This window comes from Mauremys mutica, chromosome 7 (assembly GCF_020497125.1).
Source record: "Mauremys mutica isolate MM-2020 ecotype Southern chromosome 7, ASM2049712v1, whole genome shotgun sequence".
Taxonomy (NCBI): Eukaryota; Metazoa; Chordata; order Testudines; family Geoemydidae; genus Mauremys; species Mauremys mutica.
The window spans coordinates 49,407,466-49,434,382 of record NC_059078.1 but is presented as its reverse complement, the minus strand read 5'-3'; the positions used below and the strand labels follow the sequence as shown (position 1 = coordinate 49,434,382).

Genomic DNA, 26,917 nt, shown 5'->3' with positions numbered 1-26,917 from the left:
TGTAGTGGGGCGGACTGCCCCACTCCCCGTGAGAATGGGCTGCAGCAGGCCAGGGCGCCTGCGCAGACAGGGCTTATTGTGAGCCAATCAGAGAGGGGCTTATTGTGAGCCAATCAGGGCCCAGTTTAGAGACAGCCAATCAGGGCCAGGCTCAGACGTATATAAAGCCTGCCCAGAGCAGGAGCAGGCAGTCTGTCCGGCCTTCAACAGGGGAAGGTCAGTCTCCAAGGGAGGAGACTAGCACCACGCCAGGCTCGGGGAGGCTAGGGAGCTTGAACCCGTAGCCTGCCAGGCTGCAGGCCCTGAAGGGAAGGGCCTAGCGGGTGCAAGGGGCCGTAGGGGAAGTGGCCCAGGGAAACAGACAGCGGAAGGGGAGAGAAGGACAGCGAGGCTGACGCCAGAGGATCCCTGGGCCGGGACCCAGAGTAGAGGGCGGGCCTGGGTCCCCCCCTTCACTCCTTGCAGTGCACCCAGCCATTGGCCATAGGGAGCGGCCATATTGCTACGCCAGATCCCTGACAAGAGGGATTGGACTCAGAGGGCAGTTGGACATAGTGACTGGGGTGTGGGACTGCTGATCACTGACCCCCGGAAGGGGGTGCAGATGGACTAAGGGGCACTGCCGGAGGGCAGTGGCCTCGAAGAGGATGCCGCCGAGCACGCAGCAACGCGGGTCCAGAGATAACAACAGAGGACAGAATGACGGACGGGACACCACCAGGAGGAGGCGCTCCACTGGAAAGAGCTAATTCCCAGAGTCACCAGCAGGAGGCGCCGCAGGGGTGAGTCCCGACCCGTTTACACGCATGCTGTGCAGGGAGAGATCATCGCTTGTCCTGGGAGCACATCGTGCTGAGGAGGGAAGTAGCTGGGGTCAGCAACTGCCGCCAATCCTCCATAAAGATATTAAGGCCAGGACAGGAGGCACATTTCTCAGTCTAGCCACCTGAGGATCTGAGCTGTGCTGGGGGCCTGTGGGGAGCACTGAGGACCGATCAGTTTGCAAAACCTCTCAGGGCATGCTGGCGCCATTCATCTTGTATTCCAAACAGCTCCCTGGGGATGCTCCGGGAGCTGAGTCTTCATGACTGCTTTGCAGCACACAGCAGGGTCTAGAATCCGGAACAATGTCTGCAAAACTGTTTGAGAAGCGCTAATTATGTTTTTTTTTATTATTATAAACCCCTGGAGAGGAAAGAACTGAAAGGACTGGGAACAAATCAGTACTGCCAACCCCAAGAGGTTAAAAATCAGGAGTCAAGCCTCCAAAAAAATCACAAAATTTGCTTAAAAATCATGAGATTGTAAGGAATAATAATACTGAACACTGAATTTGTTCTTTGCCTTCTGGTGGGTGAGTCTTTAGAGGGCATCCCGGTACTTTTCAGTGCAATGGCGCTAACAGCCTTGCCCTGCCTCACGGAGCTGTTGTGAGGACTAATATGTTAAAGAGTGCAAGGTGCTCAGATACGAATGTGACGGCAGGCACCTAGGATGGCTGCTTTGCTGGAGCAGCGCCAGAGTGCTCAGCACCTTCAGGATCACACTCTATGGATGCCATCCGATGCCTGCCGAGGGGAGCCTTTCCCTGGGCTACAGTGGATCATACCTTATTCATGTACTGCCCCTCCTGGACCTAAAGGGGGGTGTTGGGAAGCGGAAGCCATCGATCTGCCAAGCTGGATTAGTTTTAACGAGCCCCAGGCCTGCAGCCACGTTGGCTGGTGATACTGACTACCGGACAATAGACCTTCGGCTCTGGGGGCAATCGAGTCTCAGCTCCAGACATGCTGCTTCTTCAGTCATCCCAGAGAATGGGAGAGAGGCTTGATCACCTGAGAGCACAGCCGGCCTAGAGAACCACCTGCCTGCCATAAGACATCTGGCTGCCTGGTTAGCTCAGAGCTCTAGTGGTGATGGCTGGAGAGGTGTCCTCAGGAAGGTCACTATTACATCTTGGTCACCTTTTGGCTGACAGGAACATCACGTATCTTGGCTGCTGGGAAAAACTGGCCCCTAGTAGCTTCACAGCCTCAGAGTTTGCTGCAATTGCCAACATGCAAGAAGTCGCAGTTTCCTCTGTGACTTTTGTCAAGACCTCTGCTCTGCTCTCTGGCCTGAGCTGAGCTTCCCAGATGAATTTGAACACCTAGGACTCTTGTGTTATCCCCCATAGCCTCTAAGAGATGTGATGCCACCAAACACATCCCAGTGCAACAGTCTGGGATGGGACAGGGCCCCAGGGGTAGCGAGTTGTATGGCCTGTGGTGCCTGGGCTTCAGCAAATTTAGGGCCCGGGGACCCGGTTCACTAATGTTCAGGGCCAGGTCTCTTCTCTGGCCCCATTTGCTGCCCCTGTGTGCCCCTCCCCTGAACATCCCTGCCTGCCCTGGGCTGTGGGCGGCTGCCCCCTGCAGTTCTGCGCTGTGCTCCCTTGCCAGCCATGGCACTGATGGCTACAAGGCAGCAATGCTGGGGGCAGGCTGAGGAGGCTGCTGCACCTATGGAGGGAGGAGGCGCGTAGCAGCCCCTACCCCCGGCAGGCAACTCCGGGTGGGGGCATATCCTGGCTGGACCTCCTGAGCAGCAGCCTGCGGGGGCTTGCGTGAGTGTTGTGCCAGGGGGGCCGTGCCGGGGCCTTCCCCTCACCCCGAGCTCGCTGTTGCTGGCAGGGAGAGGGCTGAGGGGAGTCCTCCTCTCTGGCCCCCCGCCCCAGGGCAGCCTGCCTGCTGTACCCCAAACTCCTCCTGCACCCCAACTCTCTGTCCCAGCCCAGAGCCCGCACCCAGCACACAACCCCCCTCCCAGAGCCCGCACTCAGCACCCCCAACCCCCTCCCGCACCCACCTCTCTCCTGCAAGTAGTCCTTCACCAGCTTCCATCCCTTCCCAAGGGGAGGCTTGCGTTTCTATGGGGCGCTCTCCCTGCCTGCAGCCATCCCAGGTCCAAAGCACTAGCCCACGGTGCCTGCCCTAATGCCAGGTCTGTGGAGGAGTCTCCCAAGTCTGCTCTTTCCCCGCAATGGGGAGTACCTGAGCAAGATTTTTTTTTGAGGCATCTACATGCCTGAAAAACGAGGGGACTCTGGACAGACCCCTAATACCCCCTGGGAGGGCGTGGAGACTAGGAGACAATTTCCTCTGACTCATAAAATGTCCCCGTTGCTCCAAACTGTTGTATGTCCCATCTGTCACATAAGCCAGACTGTGAGCCCCTTACGCCCGATGGCTAGTACCTTACTCCAGTCAGCAGCACGACTATCTGAAGCCACATGTATCCTATTAACTAGATCCTGCTCTGCCCTCGGGAAGTCAGAGCTCTTCCTGGCTGGAAGCCAGTCTGATTCCAGAGCACCCCCTGCAGAGCCACAAAACTTCCTGAGCTAGTTAGGATGATGCAGCTGTACGGCTCCCTCGGCCAGCCCCAAGTCTCAGCCTCCCCTTTGCCTCTCACACCAACGTCCCATTGTCACCACAATGAACATCCCCCACAAAGAAAACTGGCCCTCAAAGCTAGTGCGGGGGAAATGGCAAGGGAAGCATGTAATTTATTTCTCACCAGTGTGTTTTGTCGGTTGCAATCGATCAAAGGCAGGGAGACATTGGGAGAGGGGAGGGAAGGGAAAGGTGACAGAAATGGTAAATGGGGCTGCGGGAGCCATGCAAGGCAGAGGGCAGCGCCTCTGAGGGACTAGCTATTCCCCCTCACCCCCTTTCCCTTTCTAGAAAGAAAGAAAACGCTTGTCTCCTCCCAGACGCCATGGCATTTTGTGAGCGGCTAAGCTGCTTCCCAGATCTCAGTCACTACAGAACCAATTGTTGCTTTAACTCCTGGGTGCTGGAGGCTGGTGACACCACGAGCCACTATCACCCCACTGGAAACTATCTTTGAAAAATCATGGCGATCGGGGGAGGTCCCGGATGACTGGAAAAAAGCTAATGTAGTGCCCATCTTTAAAAAAGGGAAGAAGGAAGATCCAGGGAACTACAGGCCAGTCAGTCTCACCTCAGTCCCTGGAAAAATCATGGAACAGGTCCTCAAGGAATCAATTCTGAATCACTTAAAGGAGGGGAAAGTGATCAGGAACAGTCAGCATGGATTCACCAAGGGCAAGTCATGCCTGACTAACCTAATTGCCTTCTATGACGAGATAACCGGCTCTGTGGATGAGGGGAAAGCAGTGGATGTACTATTTCTGGACTTTAGCAAAGCTTTTGATACAGTCTCCCACAGTATTCTTGCCAGCAAGTTAAAGAAGTATGGGCTGGATGAATGGATGGTAAGGTGGATAGAAAACTGGCTGGATGGTAAGGTGGATAGAAAACTGGCTAGATGGTCGGGCTCAACGGGTAGTGATCAATGGTTCCATGTCTAGTTGGCAGCCGGTATCAAGTGGAGTGCCCCAAGGGTCGGTGCTGGGGCCGGTTTTATTCAATATCTTCATTAACGATCTGGAGGATGGTGTGGACTGCACCCTTAGCAAGTTTGCAGATGACACTAAACTGGGAGGAGTGGTTGATACGCTGGAGGGTAGGGCTAGGATACAGAGGGACCTAGACAAATTAGAGGATTGGGCCAAAAGAAATATGATGAGGTTCAACAAGGACAAGTGCAGAGTCCTGCACTTAAGACGGAAGAATCCGATGCAATGCTACAGACTAGGGACCGAATGGCTGGGCAGCAGTTCTGCAGAAAAGGACCTAGAGGTTATGGTGGATGAAAAGCTGAATATGAGTCAACAGTGTGCCCTTGTTGCCAAGAAGGCTAATGGCATTTTGGGTTGTATAAGTAGGGGCATTTCCAGCAGATCGAGGGATGTGATCATTCCCCTCTACTCAGCACTGGTGAGGCCTCATTTGGAGTACTGTGTCCAGTTTTGGGCCCCACACTACAAGAAGGATGTGGATAAATTGGAGAGAGTCCAGCGGAGGGCAACAAAAATGATTAGGGGGCTGGAGCACATGACTTATGAGGAGAGGCTGAGGGAACTGGGATTGTTTAGTCTGCAGAAGAGAAGAATGAGGGGGGATTTGATAGCTGCTTTCAACTACCTGAAAGGGGGTTCCAAAGAGGATGGATCTAGACTGTTCTCAGTGGTAGAAGATGACAGAACAAGGAGTAATGGTCTCAAGTTGCAGAGGGGGAGGTTTAGGTTGGATATTGGGAAAAACATTTTCACTAGTAGGGTGGTGAAGAACTGGAATGGGTTACCTAGGGAGGTGGTGGAATCTCCTTCCTTAGAGGTTTTTAAGGTCAGGCTTGACAAAGCCCTGGCTGGGATGATTTAGTTGGGTTTGGTCCTGCTTTGAGCAGGGGGTTGGACTAGATGACCTCCTGAGGTCCCTTCCAACCCTGAGATTCTATGATTCTATGATCAGCTGCCTTTACTGATTGTGTGGCAACACCAGGGAGGTCTTGCCATGCTGGATCTCAGGACCCTCCTGCTGCACCAACATGTCTCCGGTCCCACCCGCCTCGGGGCCTGCTTTGCCAAGGTTGTGAGTAATCCCATTGATCTCCATAGGAATGGTGGGGGCTCAGTGTTTCTGAAGGTTTTCCAGGGTACTTGTTCTTCCACCAGCCCTGCTAAGGTGTCAGCAAAGCTGCCAGACTCCTAGATGTCATCCAGGCTCCCTGGGAGTTGACACTGGACTTGGGTTTGACACCCTCTTTGATGGGTGTTGGGGGATTCGCGGTTTTGGGGTGGCTGAAAAGGTCTGTCAGGTGCTGGGTGAATTGGCTCAGGGATGGGATGGAGAGGGAGGAAGGAAAAGAGCCTGTGGCAACCCTCATTAAAAACAACCCTATCCCAAGAACCACGGTGAGCACTTGTGCTGACACTGGAGCCCTCCCCACGAGGCCTCAGACACACGGGCCGGTGACAAGACCTTCCAAGCAGGAGGGGAGGAGGAGGACAGAGATGAAACGATGCCCATGCTAGTCACAAATGTCCCAACTCTTTGATGCAAGCGTGCACTGTGACCCAGTAATTGGAGTGCACGTCATGACGATGCGGGGTCAGGGTCAGGGTCCATATCCAAGTGACCACATTCAGTGACACAGGCTCTCTATCGCTCTACCTCTGCAAGACTGAGCACCATAGATGCTGCACCTTTTTGCAGCCAAGAAGCAGAGTGCAATTAGCTGGCATTTGACTACTCTACAGAGAAATTACTGGATAACAATTCCTTAGCTCCTCGCTGTACACAGCTCCAGTTACAACGACATAGTTATTTAGCGGCTAAGTGATCCACTGTCATAGCCCAGAGTAGCACTGAGGTTACTTGTCTATAGAGAGTATCTACAGAACAATTACAGTTTGTTGGTTAGCAATAAAAAAGGTTACAGTATAATTAGTGCCACTCAATTTACCCTGTTGCCAAACCATCATGGATACTGTATAGTATGAGGAGTGGTGTGTGTGTGTGTGCCATGTGTGACACAGTTTTATTAATATGTAGGATTGGTGCCCTGAGGACAACCTTCTGCCCTTATCGGGATGAGCCAAACTGGGAAGCTGGCGGGGAGTGGTGCCATCTTTGCTTGGTGATGAGAGTCAGCCTGCAGGCACAGGGTGGACGCACGATGCAGCGGGTGCGATATGCATCCCAGGTGAGTGCATGGTGTGGAAGGTAACATATGCGCTAACTGACTGAGGGCTTGACCACACCCCGTGAGAGTTTGACCACACCCTACTGGGGCCAGGTGTGCCACGTGCATGGTTGGTGGCCAATCTCCTTCCCTAGCGACTCTTGGACAGTTTGCAATCCTGGCCTGCTGTTACAGGCAGGGAAGAGACTTCTACACCCTCTCCCTGCATTAGTGCGGCCAGGGTTTCGCCTTGCCAGTAGTTTGCGAGTGGCGGGAGAAGCCCAGAGGGCTAGGGCATTCAGAGGGGCACCCATAGGGTAAGAAGGACCTTTCAGGTTCAGCTGAACTGTCCAAATCCCATGCTGAAGTGACCTGAACAAGGGCCTGGGGCTAGAGAGGTCCTGAGTTCTAATTCCAGTCTGGTCACTAGTTCCCAGCGGGGCTTTAGCTCTCTGTGCCTCAGTTTTCTCATCGGTACAAAGGGGGTGACAACAGGCATCTAACTCTGGGTGCTTGCTCAGCGCTTTGGACATGTGAAATTGCTCTGCACTGGCATCAGGACCCTGCCATGCCAGGACCCTCTGATGGTGCATCAGAGCCGCTGCTCCTGGGAAAGGAAATGTGCAGGAATCATAGAATCCAGGGTTGGAAGGGACATCAGGAGGTCATCTAGTCCAACCCCTTGCTCAAAGCAGGACCAATCCCCAGAAAGATTTTTACCCTAGTTCCCTAAATGGCCCCAAAAGTGAGCTGAACTCCAGAATGGCTCAGGATCAGCTCAGGCTTTCGCTGCACCCCTCCTGGTTTGCCCATCTCCTGTGCAAGCAGTGGGGCTGGGGCACTTTTGCAGAGAGCTGCATCAGACTCTGGCTGCAGAGGGTCCCCCTTTGCCTTTCCCTGAACATGCTCAGCCAGGGTGGAGAGGTGTCCTCAGCCGGGGTTGTACGTGGTGAGAGCAGCTTGAAGGGGTACTTTCCTGAATTTCTTGCACAAGGCCTCAAAAGAAAGAGCATCTCCATGTCCAGCTCATCTGGGAACAATCCCAGCACCCACCACGGTCCAGGAAACGCTCTCTCCGTAAGAACTATCCACTGCCTCCCCGATCACTAGCTACGCAGCCCCCAGCTCACTAAACATTGAGGCAGAAGGGACTGTTTGGATTGTCTCATGTATAGCACAGGCCAGAGAACTCCACCGAGCGATTCCAGCCCAGAACTTCTCTCTTTTAGAAAGACCAACGCATTCTGAATTGACAGGGAGTCACATGGGTTTGCTATTTAGCCAAAGGAAACGTAGTCTGGAAATTTCCTCCCAGTGAGCCGTGTCAGTGTGGGAGGGCTGCGAGTCCCAGTATTTGGGTGCCCAATTGAGACCAAATGGTGGAGCACAGGCTGGTGGGCCATGGACATAAAGGGTGTTCTCCATCTCTTGTTGCTAGGGTTCCTCTCCCCTCCTCAGAGTGGTACTCACCGAAGCCACGTTGACGTAGTCGTCATCCGAAAGGGTGTCCAGCATCTCGCAGACTGACGTCTTCATCAGCTTCAGTGTGAGGCCACTGACGCTGCCACTCCTGAGGAGGCAGAGGGGGCATGGCTTGTGATGTGGCTCAAGGCAACACATAGCTCTGGGGTGGGGAATACAGGACACTGCTGCTTGCAGGGACAGGGCAGGGGAGGGGAGAATGGCATGACCAGTGACCCCACTGCTCCTCAGCAGCCCCCCAGAGCCTTCCCTTGGGGGAGGTGGAGGTGGCAGAGTTACAGGCTCACTCTGGCTCCACCCATTTGCAGCCTGTTGATTGGCTAGGTGAGAATTTCACAAGAAGGCCCTGGCCATAAAAGGAATCCAGGGTTCCTACAGATTCCTCCCGGGCAACACTCACACGTCCACGATGATCACCATGTCCTTTGGAGAGGAGGCCCCTTGGATATACCTGCAATGAGCAAAGACAGAGTGTGAAGCATGCCCCGGCCTCCCAACGCACCTGGGGAAGGGACTGGCATCGTATCACAGCCCGGGGCCACCTGGGGAGGACGAGGTTGGGATGGGAGAACTACAGCAGTGGCTGGCAAGAGGGCAGGTATGTGTATGTCTATTGTCCTGGGCTGGATAAAACTGCTCAAGAACCAATGATTAAATTACTCTCTGATAACTGGAGGACAGTCCGCTCCACAGAACGCTCAGGGCTCTATGTAACAATTATGAATACGCACATGTTTTTTTAAATGCCGTCTACTGGCCGGTCTATTAACTGTAGCCTGCTGGACTACACTACCCAGAATCCTCAGCAGGAAGTTTGGCAGGTCTGGATTCAGAGAGTGCAAAATGAAGCATGATGGACTGGCAGCACCAAACTTCAAAATCTCTGTGCACAATGCACAGCTCATCAGCTGGAACCTGTGTTTTGAGCACCACATGCTGTGAGAGCTGTTCCCTGTGGCGTGCAGAGCGCTGAATCTCCCTGGCTACAGCGCTGGTTGTACTCCACCTCGGCCTGGGGAATAACGATTATAGCGCTGCTGATGCAGCACTGCTCCGCCAGTGTGGCCACCAAAAGCGCTGTTATTGGCCTCCAGAGGTATTTGGAGGTATCCCAGAATCCCTGTTCAGCCACTCTGCTCATCAGTATGAACTGCCCTGGCCTCAGGTGACCCGCTCTTTAAATGCCCTGGGAATTTAAAAAATCCCCTTCCTGTTTGCTCAGCCAGGTGTGGAGTGCAATCAGTGAATCTTTCCAGGTGACCATGGCTCCACGTGGCAAACAAGCCCCAGCATGGAGCAATAGCGAGTTGTTGGACCTCATCAGTGTTTGGGGGGAGGAAGCTGTGCAGTCTCAGCTGCGCTCCAGCAGTAGGAATTACGATATCTATGGGCAAGTATCAAAGGCCATGCTGGAAAGGGGCCATGACTGGGATGCGCTGCAGTGCGGGGTTAAAGTGAAGGAGCTGCGGAGTGCCTATTGCAAAGCCCGCGAGGGAAACCGCTGCTCCGGCGCTGCCCCCACGACCTGCTGCTTTTATAAAGAGCTGGACACGATACTTGGGGGTGACCCCACTGCCAATCCGAGGACCACGATGGACACTTCAGAGTGGGGGGAGGAGGAGGAAACCGAGAGTGAGGGTACAGGGGTGGGGAGAGACACCCCGGAGTCCCAGGAGGCATGCAGCCAGGAGCTCTTCTCAAGCCAGGAGGAAGGTAGCCAGTCGCAGCAGCCGGTACTTGATGGAGGACAATCAGAGGAGCAGGTTCCCCGTAAGCAGTTTTTATTTTCATGATGGAAATTTTTTGGGAGAGGAGGGGGGGTTAGGGCTGCATGCATTCATGCCTAGATGCAGAATAGCGCATTGATGTGGTCTATCACGTCGCGGTAATTGGCCTCGGTAATCTCTTCAAAAGTTTCAGCCAGAGCATGGGCAATGCGCTTGCGCAAGTTTATTGGGAGAGCCACCGTGGTCCTTGTCCCAGTCAGGCTAACGCGTCCGCGCCACTGTGCCGCGAGGGGTGGAGGGACCATTGCTGCACACAGGCAAGCTGCATAGGGGCCAGGGCGGAATCCACATTGCTGTAGAAGACCCTCCCGCGCTTCCCAGGTGACCCGCAGCAGCGAGATATCTTCCAGGATCAACTCCTGTGGAAAATGTTGGGATAGTGTTCAGTGTAAGTGCCCCTGGCAGCTGTTTGCTTTCCCCAACGCACAGAAACCCCGAGGACAGTAGAGCCCTGAAGCAATCAGTCCCCCTTACTCACCATTTCGGGGCTCCCGTGGGTTATGTGCACTCTCTTTGGGATGGGAAAATTATGCTATTGTGAAGACTGTTACACTCCTTAACTGCGTGGGAATAACTGTCTGGTATAAACAATGCTGCCTCTGTTAAGTGTTGCATTTTTTGCCTTTACAGAAGCAACTTTGAGATCTTGGCTGCCCGTATTATCAACGTCTCAAAGACTCCAAAACCTCCGGAAGAAGCCGCGAAAAAGCAAAGAAGACATGCTGCAAGCGGTTATGCAGCACTCTGTCACAGAGAATCAAAAAGTGCAGAACTGGAGGGAAAGGGAAAGCAGGATCTGCCAGAAAAACGCAGCGGCCAGGAAGAAAAGCACAAAGCAGCTGATAAGCATCCTGGCACGCCAAGCGGACTCTCTCCAGGCACTCGTAGCCATGCAGACAGAGCACTACCGTGCCCACCCCCCCATCCCAAAGCTCTTTCCCTTGTGCCCCAATGTCAGCTCAAAACCCCCTTCCCCAGCATCCAGGTTCTTACCACCATCAGCTGCCTCCAACACCTGTACGTTCACCAACCAGCCCTGAGAACTATGACCCTTACCCTCTGCACTCAACCCCCATCACCATGCAGTATAGCCATCCTGAAATGCAGCAGTCATTGCACAGCACTCCAGAAAGGACATATTCAAACCTGTGACTGTACAGTTCCACTCCCCACCCCCTGCCCTTTTAGGTTCCCAAAATGTTGTGTGTCTGTCAATAAAGTAATTTTCTTTTCAATAAATGAATTCTTGGCTTTGAAAACAGTCTTTATTATTGCAGAAAGTCAAAGCTACCTTAGCCCAGGAAAGAAACAGGCACTGCAAATCAGCTTAGGAAACACAGATTCCTACTAACATTGTAACCACTGCACTTCTCTCATGCAAGGTATCAAACATTACTGTTGGTTTTCAGCCTCAAATTCCTCCCTCAAGGCATCCCTAATCCTTGCAGCCCTGTGCTGGACCTCTCTAGTAGCCCTGCTCTCTGGCTGTGCAAATTCAGCCTCCAGGCGTTGAACCTCGGAGGTCCATGCCTGACTGAATCCTTCACCCTTCCCTTCACAAATATTATGGAGGGTACAGCACGCGGATATAACCGCAGGGATGCTGCTTTCCCCCAAGTCTAGCTTCCCATACAGAGATCGCCAGCGCCCCTTTAAACGGCCAAAAGCACACTCCACAGTCATTCGGCAGCGGCTCAGCCTGTAGTTGAACCGGTCCTTGCTCCTGTCAAGGTTCCCTGTATATGGTTTCATGAGCCACGGCATTAACGGGTAAGCGGGGTCTCCAAGGATCACAATGGGCATTTCAACGTCCCCTACTGTGATCTTCCGGTCTGGGAAAAAAGTCCCGGCCTGCAGCTTCCTGAACAGGCCAGTGTTCCGAAAGATGCGTGCATCATGCACCTTTCCGGGCCAGCCTGTGTTAATGTCAATGAAACACCCATGGTGATCCACAAGCGCCTGGAGAAGCACTGAGAAATACCCCTTCCGATTAACGTACTCGGATGCTAGGTGGGGTGGTGCCAGAATAGGAATATGCATCCCATCTATCGCCCCTCCACAGTTAAGGAAACCCATTTGGGCAAAGCCATCCACAATGTCCTGCACATTCCCCAGAGTCACAGTTCTTCTTAGCAGGATGCAATTAATGGCCCTGCAAACTTGCATCAAAACGATTCCAACGGTCGACTTTTCCACTCCAAACTGGTTCCCGACCGATCAGTAGCTGTCTGGAGTTGCCAGCTTCCAGATTGCAATAGCCACCTGCTTCTCCACCGGCAGGGCAGCTCTCAATCTCGTGTCCTTGCGCCGCAGGGTGGGGGTGAGCTCAGCACACAGTCCCATGAAAGTGGCTTTTCTCATCCGAAAGTTCTGCAGCCACTGCTGGTCATCCCAGACTTCCATGACGATGTGATCCCACCACTCAGTGCTTGTTTCCCGAGCCCAAAAGCGGCGTTCCACGGTGCTGAGCATTTCCGTGAATGCCAGAAGCAATTTAGTGTCATACGTGTCAGGCGACTTGCTATCATCGTCAGACTCCTCATCACTTTGGATCTTAAGGAATAGCTCAACTGCCAAACGTGATGTGCTGGCGAGACTCGTCAGCATACTCCTCAGCAGTTCGGGCTCCATTTCCCACAGAAATCGCGCTGCACAGAAACCGTTGAGAGAGTCAAGATGGCGCCAAACGTGGACGGAAAAACAGGGATTGCTGGGATGTGAAGTGATGCATCACAGGGCGTTGGGACAGGAAGCAGAATAACCCGCCCCCTCCGCCCCCTTCCCACAACCCACGGCGCCAGAATGGGAAGAGGTGCTCTGTGGGATAGCTGCCCATAATGCATCACTCCCAACACCGCTGCAAATGCTGCAAATGTGGCCACACTGCAGCGCTGGTAGCTGTCAGTGTGGCCACACTGCAGCGCTTTCCCTACACAGCTGTACGAAGACAGCTTTAACTCCCAGTGCTGCACACTTGCAAGTGTAGCCCAAACCCTCAGTCTTGAAGCCAGTTAGGCAGGGCCATCCTTACCCATACACAAAGTACGCAGCTGCATAGGGCACCAGGAAATTTGGGGCACCAAATTTCCTGGTGCCCTGCACAGCTGCATGCTGCTCCAGCCCCTGCTCCAGATCTTCCCCAGGGCCCCCACCCCTGCTCCGCCCTGCCTCTTCCCCGCCCCAGACCCACCCCCACTCCAGCGGTGGGAAGTGCAGACCTGGCCCCAGCCGTGCCGCCGGTGAGTGCTGGGGGGTGGTTCCCCCCTGCTCCGCAAGCCAGCCCCGCCCCCCCCACTCTCCTCCCTGCAGAGGCCTCCCCACCGCAGGGGGAGCTGCGTAGGGCCTCAGAATAGCTAGGGACGGCCCTGCAGTTAGGTTTTTCTCCCCCACTTCTCGCCTCGGGAGGCTGCTCCAGAACTTCACTCCTCTGATGGTTAGAAACTTTTGTCTAATTTCAAGCCTAAACTTGTTAATGGCCAGTTTACATCCATTCGTTCTGGGGTACGCATTGGTGCTTAACTTGAATAATTCCTCTTCCTTCCTGGTATTTATCCCTCTGATGTATTTATAGAGAGCAATCATATCTCCCCTTAGCCTTCTTTTGGTTAGATTAAATAAGCCAAGCTCTTTGAGTCTCCTCTCATAAGAGAGGTTTTCCATTCCTTGGATCATCCTAGTAGCCCTTCTCTGCATCTGTTCCAGTTTGAATTCATCCTTCTTAAACATGGGAAAGCAGAACTGCACACAATACTTCAGATGAAGTCTCACCAGTGTAATGGTACTAACACTTCCCTGTCTCTACTGGAAATACCTCGCTTGATACATCCTAGGATCGCATTAGCCTTTTCACGGCTGCATCACATCAGTGGCTCATAGTCATCCGGTGACCAACTAATACACCCAACTCTTTCTCCTCCACTGTCACATCCAACAGGTACGTCCCCAGCTTATAGCAAAAATTCTTGTTGTTAGTCCCTAAATGCATGACCTTGCACTTTACACTATTAAATATAATTCAGTTTTTATTACTCCAGTTTACAAGGTCATCTAAGATCTTCTTGTATGATATTCGGGTCCTCCTCGATATTGGCAAAACCTCCCAACTTTGTGTCATCTGCAAATTTTATTATCACATTCCCACTTTTTGTGCCAAGGTCAGTAATAAAAATGTTACATAAGATCGGTCCCAAGACTGATGCCTGAGGGACTCTACTAGTAACCTCCCTCCAGCCTGACAGTTCACCTTTCAGTACGACCTGTTGTAGTCACCCCTTTAACCAGTTCCTTATCCACCTTTCAGTTCTCATATTAATCCCCATTTTCTCCAAGTTAACTAATAATTCCCCACGTGGAACTGTATCAAATGCCTTACTGACATCCAGGTAGATTAGATCTACTGCATTTCCTGTCTAAAAATCAGAAAGAAAGATATTAGTAACTTTGTTACCACCTCTTGAATATAACAATTGAAACAATTGTAGAAAAATCATTTGGCTACCTACTTTTTGCAGTTCACAAAGCTTGGAACAGATCATTTAACTTTAGGAAACACCCTAACAGCCCTTTCTTATCTTAATCACCTGCTAATCACTCTGTTTATAAAGAACATTCTGACTCCCTGCCTCAGGGGTGCAAGCTGGGAGCAGTCTCCTCCGCAGAACTTGTTACAACGCCTTCCCATGCCCCCCAAACTCTGCCTGTGTTAAGGTCATCTTCCTTTTTGGAAGATGGGGTGCTGGGTGGGAGGGAGAGATGGCACTGGCTCCAGCAGATGGCAGGTCCCATTGCTGTGTTACATCAGGTTTAAATGGAAATAATACATGATATGACAACAGCTTAGCTGATGAGCATGGCAACTACTGATCTGGTTATCCCCCATAAATTCATGATGGCAGAACTTCTCCTCCTGGCTTTGTACAGACACTGGGGACACTGCAACGCAAATCAGTCAAAAATGGGGCATGGGGAAAAACCTGCCCTATCCAAAGTATAGGGAGCGTGAATGGCCAGACTGCTCAGTTGGTCCTGCAGGCGTTCCAGAAGCTTGGCAATAGCCTCTCTTCCTCTACCAAATACCCAGCTCTGCAGGTAATGGGGTCTTTTGAAATCAGTGTTACCAGGATGCACAGTTTGTGGCTGTCCCTAAAAGTGGGGTGTACACACTGCCTGGGAAGGCAGGGGCTGTGTGCCTGTGTGCTTATTCACTCAGCCAGATGGACAGGGCTTTGTCGCTCTCCCTGGGGCTCTGACTCTGTGACTGGGAGTGGACAGGAGCAGGGTCATGGGAGATTCTGCCAGGTGCTCTCTTCTCTGCACAAGTCCTTGTAGCAGACCAGGGCTCGCACTCGGTACCACTCAGTAACTGATAGGCTGCACTCCTCGTGCACTGCAAGCTCCCCTGCCCTTCAGTGCCACGTTTCCCCAAGTACTGCTCCTGCAGCCAGATCCACAGCTAGTGCGCTCAGCACACTGCAGCCTGCTGAGCCACTGTACTGGCTGCAATGGATTGTGATGGAAGTTGGGACACCAAGGCAAACGGCATTACTTGTATGCCATGGAGACTGAAGCGCGACAGGTGTCACAGCAGAGCTCTGCAGCACCGTAGCACAAATTGGCAGCACAAATCCTCAGCTATGGGGGCCATGGATCAGCGTTCACATACCATTCCCTGTCAGTACCCGGCCCAGGCCGGGGAAGCTAATGATCCAACCAGTGGACCAAATTGGGTGAGGAATCCGGGTCACGGCCCCCCTGCCATACGTTGTGCATACGCTAAGAAGACCTTCAGCTGTGGCAGCCCCACTTGCCCAGGAAAGTGTGCCAAGGAGAAGGGGAGAGAAGATGATGCTAGCTCTCCTGGAAAGCCAAGGGAAGGCTGCAGAAAGGCCTTGCAAATTGAGAGCGACCCGCCATTCAGTATCATATCAGCTTAATGAGCTCGAAATGCTAAACTCTTCCATCAGCATAGTCTCCTTTTTTTTTCTTAGCAGTGATTATGTTGCTGACACACACATTCATATTAAGATGCTGTTTGCCCCCCCTGGTGGTTTCAAAGGCCAGACCTGATTAGGTTATTTTTAGCTGCTTGGAAGGAAAAAAAACACCCTGAACCCACCCGCTAAGAACAATTAGGAAAGCGTTTATCGCCTGTTTAAAGAGCACACACAAAACCGGGCTGTCTGCTTCCCACCAAGTGCCCCTCACAGCAACAGGGTGAAAGCGCTGTCTCATGGAGTGAGGTTCATACCTAACCTGGAGGCAGGGGGACACAAAACAGGACACAATACTGGCCGCAAAGACCTCATGCAAAATCCTAACTCCAAAATAACTGCAAAAGGACCTCCCTGTCCTCCTCCAGAATGCTGCCCTCTGCTGGGATGCCTGCAAAACAGTGGACACTGGTTTGTCATGCCCACTGCCCAGCCTACTGATCAGTATGACCTCATTGTTTCCTTGTGCTCCCCCGTCTGTCTGTTATAGCCACCTGTCATCTCCAGCCTTAAAACACTGAGCCTTCAGGGCAGGGGCTGTCTCTCACCATGAATGAGACCTGCTGCCAGCTTCCAAGGGTCAGCGACTGCTGTGGAAATGCCACCCACCCTCTGCCAAACCCTCTTTCTGTACCCCGCTGCGGCATGCAGGAGCAGCTCATCCAACAGGGCTGGATCCATGACTCAGCCCTGGCAGGAACAGACTCATGCACGGAACATGTGGAGCCTCAGCTAAAATGTGTTGGCACTAGCCAACATCGCTTCCGCAGAGGGAAGCATAGACACGTGCTACCACAATATGCTGCGAACCAATTCCTACAATGGCTCCCATTAGTGAGGCGCTGGGAACCCTGGGCTATGCCCCCAGAAACCCCAGTGCCAAACCCAGGTCACTGCAGCCCTGTGTGGACGAGGCCCATGTATGGCTCTGCAGCATGGATGCTCAGAGGAGGGGTTGACAAGCATGGGTCTGCATGCAGGGGAGACGTGTCTGTACAGCACCCAGCACACTGGGGCCCAGACTGGTGCTCTCACATTGCAAATTATTAATACTTAGTGCCAGATCTTTGCACTTTGATTGGAATGTTAAATGACCCATTTCTGTGTGTGCATAAAGAAGAGTGGAAATCTGCAGTTTTCCAATGCAAACTGGATCTGTTTTCACCCTCCCCAGTTCTACCCTCAAAGCGGGGGCTGGGGCGGGGGAGAATTAAAGGCTATGCTGGGAGATTTGAAAACCCTCCTCGTTCCTGACAAACAGCCGGCTTGCAGCCCCACAGCGTGAAATGCCACACTGCACGTGACGGGGGGCGGGGCGGGAACAAGTCAGCTGGCAGCAGTTTTGTGAAAAGCACATCCAGGGCACGAAGCAGTTTGGAACAAACACAGAAACGTTTGTGGGACACTGGGCACCATGTTTCGTTCCCTGTGCACAGCTCTGTTTATAAGGATCTTTGGCCCAAAGTTAAGGTTATTATTTGTTTTCTGGAGGCCTCTGCTGAGATCACGACCCTATCGCACTGGGTGCTGGACATACGCACGGTGAGAAACAGCCCCCCAACGGGCCTGTGATGGAAACAGACAAGACAGACTAAGGGGGGGGGGGGGGGAAGTGACTTACCTGAGTTCACAAGCAGAGCCGGGACTAGAATTCAGCTCTCCAGAGTCCCAGTTCAGGGCCCTGTCCACTAGCCCCCTCTACTTCCCAAACATAATCCCTCCCCCATGGCTTCCTATGTCCCTGAGGCTGTTCAAACTCAGCCTCCAGGCACTGAGCCTCTGCAGTCCAGTCCTGAGTGAAGCTTTCACCCTTCCCCTCACAAATATTATGGAGCATACAGCATGTGGCTATAAGCATAGGAATATTGTCATTGGCCAGGTCCAGCTTCCCATAGAGGCAGCGCCAGCAGGCTTTTAAATGGCCAAAAGCACACTCAACAGTCATTTTGCACTTGCTCAGCCTCCTTGCTGCTGTCAAGTTGCCCCGTGTATGGCTTCATAAGCCATGGCATTAAGAGGTAGGTGGGGTTTCCTAGAATCACAATGGGCATTTCAACTTCCCTACGGTAATCTTGTGGTACGGGAAGAAAGTCCCTGCATGCAGCTTCCTGAACAGGCCAGTGTTCCGAAAGATGCATGTGTCATGCACCTTTCTGGAGCAGCCTGCGTTAATGTCTGTCAAATGCCCACGGTGATTGACAAGCACCTGGAGAAGCACTGAGAAATACCCCTTGCGATTAATGTACTCGGTGACTATGTGGTCTGGTACCAGAATTGGAATATGCATGCCATCTATCACCCCTCCGCAGTTGGGGAAGCCCATTTGTGCAAAGCCATCTACAATGGCATGCATGTTGCCCAGAGTTATGGTCTTTCGGAGCACGATGTGATTAATAGCCCTGCAGACTTTCGTCAACACAAGTCCAATGGTAGACTTTCCCACTTCGAACTGGTTAGCGACCGATCGGTAGCAGTCTGGAGTAGCCAGCTTCCACAGTGCAATGGCCATGTGGTTCTCCAACGACAGGGCAGCTCTCATTCTTGTGTCCTTGCATCGCAGGGCTGGGACGAGCTCATCACACAGTTCCATGAATGTAGCTTTCCTCATGCGAAAGTTCTGCAGCCACTGCTCATCATCCTAGACATGCATGATGATGTGATCCCACCACTCAGTGCTTGTTTCCTGAGCCCAAAAGTGGCGTTCTCCTGTGGTCAGCACCTCCGTGAATGCCACAAGCAATCTCGTGTTGTAGCTACTACACGTGGCGAGATCAATGTCGCACTCCTCTTGCCTTTGTAGTTTAAGGAATAACTCCAATGCCACCCATGATGTATTGGTCAGAGCGAGCAGCATACTGGTCAGCAGTTCGGGATCCATTCCTGCAGCCTGATGAGGCAAGGCGCGCAGTACAGAAACTGATGAAAGATGGCGCCAAATGCGGATGGAAGCAGAGGGATTGCTGGGACACAAAGCAATGCATCATGGGGCATTGGAACAGGACCCAGGATGCTCTGCGACCCGCTCTGCCTTCCTACAACTCTTAGCAGCAGAAGAGAAAGAGGTGCTCTGTGGGATAGCTGCCCAGAGTGCACCACTCCAAAGTCCGCTGCAAGTGCCGCAAGTGTGAACACGCTATCGCGCAGGCAGCTGACAGTGTGAACACCCAACAGCGGTTTCCCTTCAACGCTCTCTGAGTGGCGCTGTAACTCCTGACGCTGTAACTCCGCCAGTGTAGACATGCCCCCAGAAGCTGGTACTGGGTGACAGGGGATGGATCACTTGATGATTACCTGTTCTGTTCATTCCCTCTGGGGCACCTGGCATGGGCCACTGTCAGAAGACAGATACTGGGCTAGATGGACCATTGGTCTGACCCACTATGGCCGTTCTTATGTTACCAGTGCATCTCCAGATGGCCTGATCCTTCCTGCCATGTCTACATGCTGCTTGGCAAGGACCTGATCCTGCCCTGGTTGACGTCAAAGGCAGCTTCGTCATTGACTCAAACAGGATCTGGCCTGATGTGAATTAGTGCTTAATTACTGTCAATTACTCACCATTACTGGGAATTACTTGTAAATGGACAGGCCTTGATTACTAAAGCGAGTGAGGGATGTTCACTAATTGGAAATGATTATATTTTCTTTGGGGGTGAGGCTGAGCTCTCCGCCTCACAAGCAGCCATGGGACCAACCAGTCCCTTTGCTTTTGGCACTGTCCAAGGAACAAGAGATGTTTTCCAGCTGGTAAAAGACCCCCGTCCTCTCTCCTGCTTTGCCTCGGAGCCCCTGACTCCACATCCCAGACTGCATGTGTGCTGGCCAGGGGAGTGCAAGGGTGAGCACTTTGTTCTGGGTCCTGAGTCCTGCATTTGGTGGCAAGGCATGGGGCTTTCTTTTCCTGAACCAAGCCGGGGGGTGCTGTGATGGGTCAGCCACAGCTGGGGGACAGCAGGTAACCCCTCCCCATCCCCATAACCACGAGAAGCAACAAAGAATGTTGTACTGAGTCCTGGAGGGAGAGGGGAAAAGGGACAGGACACTGATTTTTAGGGCTGTCCCCTCCATCCTCTGCTATGAACCCTGGTGCCACGAAGGCAGCACTAGCCCTAACTGGCACAGCAAGAGCAAGCACTGTTGCCCCCTGTGAGCAAGTCTGTGTGGATTGTGTACGTGATTCCCGCCACTGACATCCAACCCAAGGGAAGACCGACACTCTTGGGATCCCTTCACGTCAATATTCCCCATCACTTGTAAACAGTGAAGATCAGACTTAGGAGAAAAGAAAAGGCAGCCCAGCACTGCAGTGACATCCCCATTCATTGCAGAGATTCGAGCTGGCAGCAAGTCCCATCTTGCCCTGGGCCACTGATGCTCACAAAGGACCCATTCTCGCACTTACTCATGCTGCTGGGGAATAGTTGATACAAGAAGATGCACACACACCAGGGCCATCACTTGGGCCGGCAGAAGACTTGACCGAGGCTGGGTTGAAGTGCCCCCCACATGCTAGCTCCGAACAGATCAACGCTGCAGCAAATACTCAGTTCTTCAGATTCACTTGAAATCCAGAGGGCCAGGGGGAAATACCCTGACGCCATCCCTACTCATAAACTGCAGTGTAGAGCATGTGGACAAAAGGGGGCCTGTTGGGGGGCTCTCCTGCTCCAGTGATTCTGAGCTGCTCTAGGCTGCCATAAATCAGAGCCCCACCCAGGCTGCTCTATACCAAGCGCCTGTTTCAGCTCCTGAAGCAGCCCATAATATGTATAGTATAAGGTGGCTTGGATTCACCTTTGCTTCCTAGAACTCTGTGCTTCCCAGAACTGAACCAACCCTCTGAGCCTTGGGGAAGCTGGGAGCTGGATCCCAATTCTGCAACTCAAGACTCATTTTAAACTGGGGCAGGGTTGCTCAAAACCTTAACTCCAAGGACCCTGGTTTATGACTGGGACAAACAACCCAGCCTGGCTGATTCTGACCTCCACCAACGACCAGGAGCAGAGGGTGACAAAGGATCTGTCTGCTGTACCAGGCCCTGGCATGCTTCTGAAATGAGCTCTAAAACCGTGGGATCAATACAGAGTTTTATGGGCAGCCAGTGGAGAGACTGTAAAACAGGGAGCGAGGGGACTGGAGAGCCCCGTGCCCCTGGTGACATTACAGGTGCACAAACAGGAACGTATGTACGGGTGCAGGTGAAATAAACCACATTAGACTTTGGTGAGTTTCATGGCTCTTCGGGGGAGCGCAGGGCATATTCTGGGCACCCGTGTGAATGGGTCTACCTGCCTCAGCCTTTAAAGCTGGACCCATTTCTCCATCTATAGACCTATGCTCTGGTTCGTTAAACCATGCTCCAGTCTCCCACACTGGACGGCATAAGGAGGCCGAACTAAGATGCTGCTCCTAATGGATGGTGGCAGCGCATTTATCTCTGGGCAGTGAACTCGGCATAATACTCAGGGCACTGCAGGAAAAGGGTTTATTTAATAAGGCCATTTATCAAGGCAGGGAGCAAGGGAGAGCTGCCCACTGGCCGTGCTGCTGGGCAATCCAAATGGCTCTTGGCAGGAGCTGTGTGCTGGGCCCCTCACCCTGAGAAAGAAAGGGGGAGCTAAGGAGTTTGGCAAGCTGGAATTTCAGACCCTGAGCTACCATCACATGACCCTGCTGGAAGCACATTGTTATTATGTGTATTACAGTAGGACCTATGGATCAGGCCCCCTTGTGTCAGGTGCTGTATGCTCTAAACAAACCAAAGGGCTTACACTGTAAATAGACTGGCAGAACTCAGCTCTCCTGACTCCGCACCGTTGCCCCACTCACTGGCAATGAGAGATTAGCTCTTGGAATTAACTCCAGGGCCTGTCCCAGCACTCCCCATTCTCCCATCCCAGGAGGGCTCTCGCTGTGTATGTCTGCCCACCCTGGGCAGAGCTATCTCTGCAGGGGCAAGGGAGATCTTGGTCTTTGGCCCAGCTGCAACCTCTGTTTCTCTGCCTCCTTCACCCCACACTTCCCCCTACAATTTCCCACTGCTGCTCGCAGAGTCCCAGGAATGGGGGCTAGCGATGGTGGGTGTGCTCTCATATGGAAGGCGCTGGTGGCTACTGGTCTTTTGGCCACCAGGCGGTGCACACCTGCTCTGAGCAGGGCCAGGCAGGGCTGTGGTTACGGGAACCCCAACTGCTGAGCAATGCAAGGGGAAAAGGGCTAGTGTAGACAGGAGGAAGGGATAGCTCAGTGGTTTGAGTATTGGCCTGCTAAACCCAGGGTTGTGAGTTCAATCCTTAAGGGGGTCACTTAGGGATCTGGGGCAAAATCAATACTTGGTCCTGCTAGTGAAGGCAGGAGGCTGGACTCGATGACCCTTCAGAGTTCCTTCCAGCTCTATGAGATAGGTCACCAAGGGTATGTCTACACAGCAAAGAAAACTCACAGTACTGAACCCAGGTCAGCTGACTTGGGGTACGTCTACACTACAAGACTATTTCGAATCTACTTAATTCAATTTGTGGAATCGACTTTATGAAGTCGAATTTGTGTATCCACACTAAATACACTAATTCGACTGTCTGAGTCCACAGTAACGGGGCCAGCGTCGACTTTGGAAGCGGTGCACTGTGGGAAGCTATCCCACAGTTCCCGCAGTCCCCGCTGCCCAGTGGAATGCTGGGTAGAGCCCCCAATGCCTGCTGGGGGAAAAAATGTGTCAAGGGTGGTTTTGGGTAACTGTCATCATTGAACCGTCACTCCCGCCCTCTCTCCTTGAAAGCGCCGGCGGGAAATCTGTTCGCGCCCTTCTCTGGTCGGTTACAGCTCGGACGCCACAGCACTGCGAGCATGGAGCCCGCTGCGATCATCGCTGCACTTATGGCCGTTGTCAACTCCTCGCACCTTATCGTCCACCTCTTCCACAGTCAGCTGCTGAGAAATCGGGCGAGGAGGCTCCGGCAGCACGGTGAGGACAGGAAGTCACAGAGTGGCGCAGACCTCTCACAAAGCAGGGTACGCCGCGCAGTGGAGATCATGGTGGCAATGGGTCAAGTTCATGGTGTGGAACGGCGATTCTGGGCCCGGGAAACAAGCACGGACTGGTGGGACCGCATAGTGCTGCAGGTCTGGGATGAATCACAGTGGCTGCGAAACTTCAGGATGCGTAAGGGCACTTTCCTTGAACTCTGTGACTTGCTGTCCCCTGCCCTTAAGCGCCAGGACACCCGGATGCGAGCAGCCCTGACTGTGCAGAAGCGAGTGGCCATAGCCCTCTGGAAACTTGCAACGCCAGACAGCTACCGGTCAGTAGCGAACCACTTTGGCGTGGGCAAATCTACCGTAGGGCTTGCTGTGATTCAAGTAGCCCACGCAATTGTTGAGCAACTGTTCTCAAAGGTAGTGACCCTGGGAAACGTCCAGGTCGTCATAGATGGCTTCGGCGCGATGGGATTCCCAAACTGCGGTGGGGCTATAGATGGCACTCACATCCCTATCCTGGGACCGGCCCACCAGGCCTGCGAGTACATTAACCGAAAGGGCTACTTTTCTATGGTGCTGCAAGCACTGGTGGACCATAGGGGACATTTTACCAACATCTACCTTGGGTGGCCGGGCAAGGTTCATGACGCGCGTGTGTTCAGGAACTCTGGTCTGTTTAAACGCCTCCAGGCAGGTAGTTTCTTCCCGGACCACAAAATAACGGTTGGGGATGTGCAGATGCCTACAGTGATCCTCGGGGACCCAGCCTACCCGCTAATGCCCTGGCTCATGAAGCCCTATACAGGCGCCTTGGACAGTGAGAAGGAACTCTTCAACTACCGGCTGAGCAAGTGCAGAATGGTGGTGGAGTGTGCTTTCGGACGTCTCAAGGGGAGATGGCGGAGCTTACTGACTCGCTCGGACCTCAGCGAAAAAAATATCCCCGTTGTTATTGCTGCTTGCTGTGTGCTCCACAATCTCTGTGAAAGCAAGGGGGAGACCTTTATGGCTGGATGGGAGGTTGAGGCCAATCGCCTGGCTGCTGATTACGCTCAGCCAGACAGCCGTGCCGATAGAAGATCCCAGCGGGAAGCGCTGTGCATCCAGGAGGCTTTGAAAGATAGGTTCCTCGGAGAGCAGGGTAACCTATGACTCTCCAGTTGATTTACAGAGAAGCTGAACCTGAGCCTGTTTCAGTGACTGTTGACTTCGATCTGCGGTTACATACCCCGTTCTCCAGGTTTCCCCCCTTCCAACACACGTTTTAAAATAACTTTAATGGAACACTGATTATTAATAAAGTTTTCTTTAATTATGAATTCCTGTTCAAGGGTTGAAACATGGACGCGGACTGTGGTGGGTACGGTGTGCACTGATGTCCAGACCGCTTCTACACTAGAGGAATGACAGGCTCCTGCTCCTACAGCGGTCTCTGGGGGGAGGACGGTTGCAGGTGGGTGTGCAGGAAGGGGTGGGTTTGCAGGAAGGGGTGAGGGGTGCCGTCTTTGGGACGGAGTTTGGATGCAGGCTCTGGGCTGGGGGTTGGGGCGTAGGAAGGGGTGAGGGGTGTGTGGGAAGGGTGAGTATGTGTCCGTGGATGAGGGCTCTTGCTGGGGCTCAGGGCATCGGAGAGGCTCGTGGCTAGGGTGGAAGGGCATGGTAAGGGCAGCCTGCCTTGCCATTTGTGGATGTCAGGCGCTAGGACCCTGGGGCAGCATACACCTCACAGACTGACCCGGGGCAGCATTCACCTCCCAGAATGACCCTAGTGCCTAGTGACTGCAGTCTGTGTGTGTCCTGCTGTTGATCCTGCCCCCAAGTCTGTACCCTGGTAATGGAGGCTGTCCTATGCAATTAAAAAACCCCTCCCCCCCCTTCACACAAAGTCTTCTGACAAGGAAAACGTGACGGAAACAGTGAATAACAACAAACTACTTTTAATACTCAACTACACAGTGGGGGGATGAAACTTGGATTTGGGACTGGGTGATCCAGGAAGGGAAGCACTTCTCATACTTTAGGGAATGAGAGCTGTTTGGTACATGAGCGCTCTGCTGGGGTGGAGTGACAGTTTTCACGGCCCCTAGCGCCCCTCCTTCTTGTGATTTTTGGTGAGGGGGGGACAGGACTTTGTGGCGGGGGAAGGCGGTTGCAGATACAGTTCAGGGGGGGCTCTCTGCTCCTGCCTGCGGTCCTGCAGAACATCTACAAGGCACCGGAGCGTGTCCATTTGCTCCCTCATTAGCCCAAGCAGCGTTTGAGTCGCCTGCTGGTCTTCCTGCCGCCACCTGTCCTCCCGTTCGCTGTGTGAGCGCTGGTGCTGACATAGGGTCTCCCTCCACTGTCTCTGCTCGGCCGCCTCGGCTCTGGAGCAAGCCATCAGTTCCGAGAACATGTCGTCCCTAGTCTTTTTCTTTCGCCGCCTAATCTGCGCCAGCCTCTGTGAGGGGGATGCCGGGGCAGTTCGTGAAAGAGCCGCAGCTGTGTGATGGGAAAAAGGAAGTGATTTCCTTGAAAAGATACATGTTTGCGAACACTGAACACAGTCTAGTCAGTTTCTGTGAACAAGACCATACAGGGCACCTAGTCTCACAAGCTCTCAGGACAAGTTCGAGATTTCGGAATACGCTTTCATTGGCTGCGGTCTTGCACAGGAGATCGGACAAGCGGGGCGGTACAGCTGAATCCGTGTAGCAGCCAGGCCTGGTAAGCACTACACTATAGGCTGCTTAACAGTTAATGGATAGCTGTGCCCTCCCGCTGAAGGCAATCTGTAAAGCATAAAGTCTGACCCTGTTCCAGCCCCTCGCGGCTGTGCCCGGGAAAGATCACTGTATGCTTTTCCTCTGCGGCCTCCAACACGTGGCTGTTAAACGAAGGTCATTGCTATGCAAAGTAAAAATCAAGCATTCACAATAGTAACAGTACACTAATTGCCCTAATTAGATGCAGCAGTCGCCGAACGAGATTACCCTGAGGCGGGTCACTCGGAGAGAGAGAGAGAGGATGCTGCTAGAATCCCTGCACAGACCAGGACCGTACGCTGCAATGCTGGTGGAGGCAATGATTCCGCTGTACATTAGGATGGCCTGGTGCGGAAGAGTGTGCTTCCACGGAGCACCAAATAAGGCACCTCTCCCCAGGAACCTCCTGCGGAGACTTTTCGAGCTGCTCTCCGAGAGCTTCGTGGAAGTGTCCCAGGAGGATTTCTGTTCCATCCCTATATGTGTGGACCTTCTCTTTATATAGTTTTTTAAGGAAAAGTTTTTATATAGTTTTTACATATTTTTTATTCCTGTTTTTTAAAAAATAAATGTTTCCATGTTTATAGCACTTACCGACTGATCCTTCCCCTGATTCTGAGTCCGGGTTAACGGCCAGGGAGGGTTGGTAGGGGATCTCTTTGAGGGTGATGAAGAGATCCTGGCTGTCGGGGAAAGCGGTATTGCAAGCGCTGTCGCCTGCGTCGTCCTCCACAAACCCTTCCTCATCTTCCCCATCGGCGAACATCGCCGAGGAACTGCCCCTCGACACTATCCCATACTCAGAGTCCACGGTCACTGGTGGGGCAGTGGTGGCAGACCCACCTAGAATGGCATGCAGTGCTTCGTAGAAGCGGCATGTCTGGGGCTGTGCTCCGGAGCGTCCGTTTGCCGCTCTGACTTTTTGGTAGCCTTGTCTCAGGTCCTTGATTTTCACGCGGCACTGCGTTGTATCCCGGCTGTATCCTCTGAGTGCCATGGCTTTGGAGACCTTCTCGTAGGTCTTTGCATTCCGTTTGTTGGAGCGCAGCTCCGAAAGCACAGACTCATCGCCCCACACAGCGATCAGATCCAGGACTTCACGGTCTGTCCATGCTGGGGACCTCTTTCTATTCTGGGATTGCATGGACTCCTCTGCTGGAGAGCTCTGCATCGTTGCAGGTGCTGCTGAGCTCGCCCCGATGTCCAACCAGGACATCAGATTCAAAGTGCCCAGACAGGAAAAGGAATTCAAATTTTCCCGGGTCGTTTCCTGTGTGGCTGGTCAGAGAATCCAAGCTTGGACTGCTGTCCAGAGCGTCAACAGAGTGGTGCACTGTGGGATAGC

The 26,917-nt window shown here is 53.0% G+C and overlaps 1 protein-coding gene across 5 annotated transcripts in view; it reads right to left on the bottom strand.

The window, feature by feature from the left end:
• CACNA2D2 (calcium voltage-gated channel auxiliary subunit alpha2delta 2) overlaps positions 1-26,917 on the bottom strand; it is a 642,762-nt gene that overhangs the window by 88,505 nt on the left and 527,340 nt on the right. For all 5 annotated transcript variants that reach the window (XM_045024558.1, XM_045024559.1, XM_045024560.1 and 2 more), the window contains 2 exons: positions 8,474-8,524; positions 8,062-8,161 (listed from right to left, as the gene is read on the bottom strand). In XM_045024558.1, the coding sequence (XP_044880493.1) occupies positions 8,062-8,161; positions 8,474-8,524 (151 nt within the window). The remainder of the gene's footprint in view (positions 1-8,061; positions 8,162-8,473; positions 8,525-26,917) is intronic.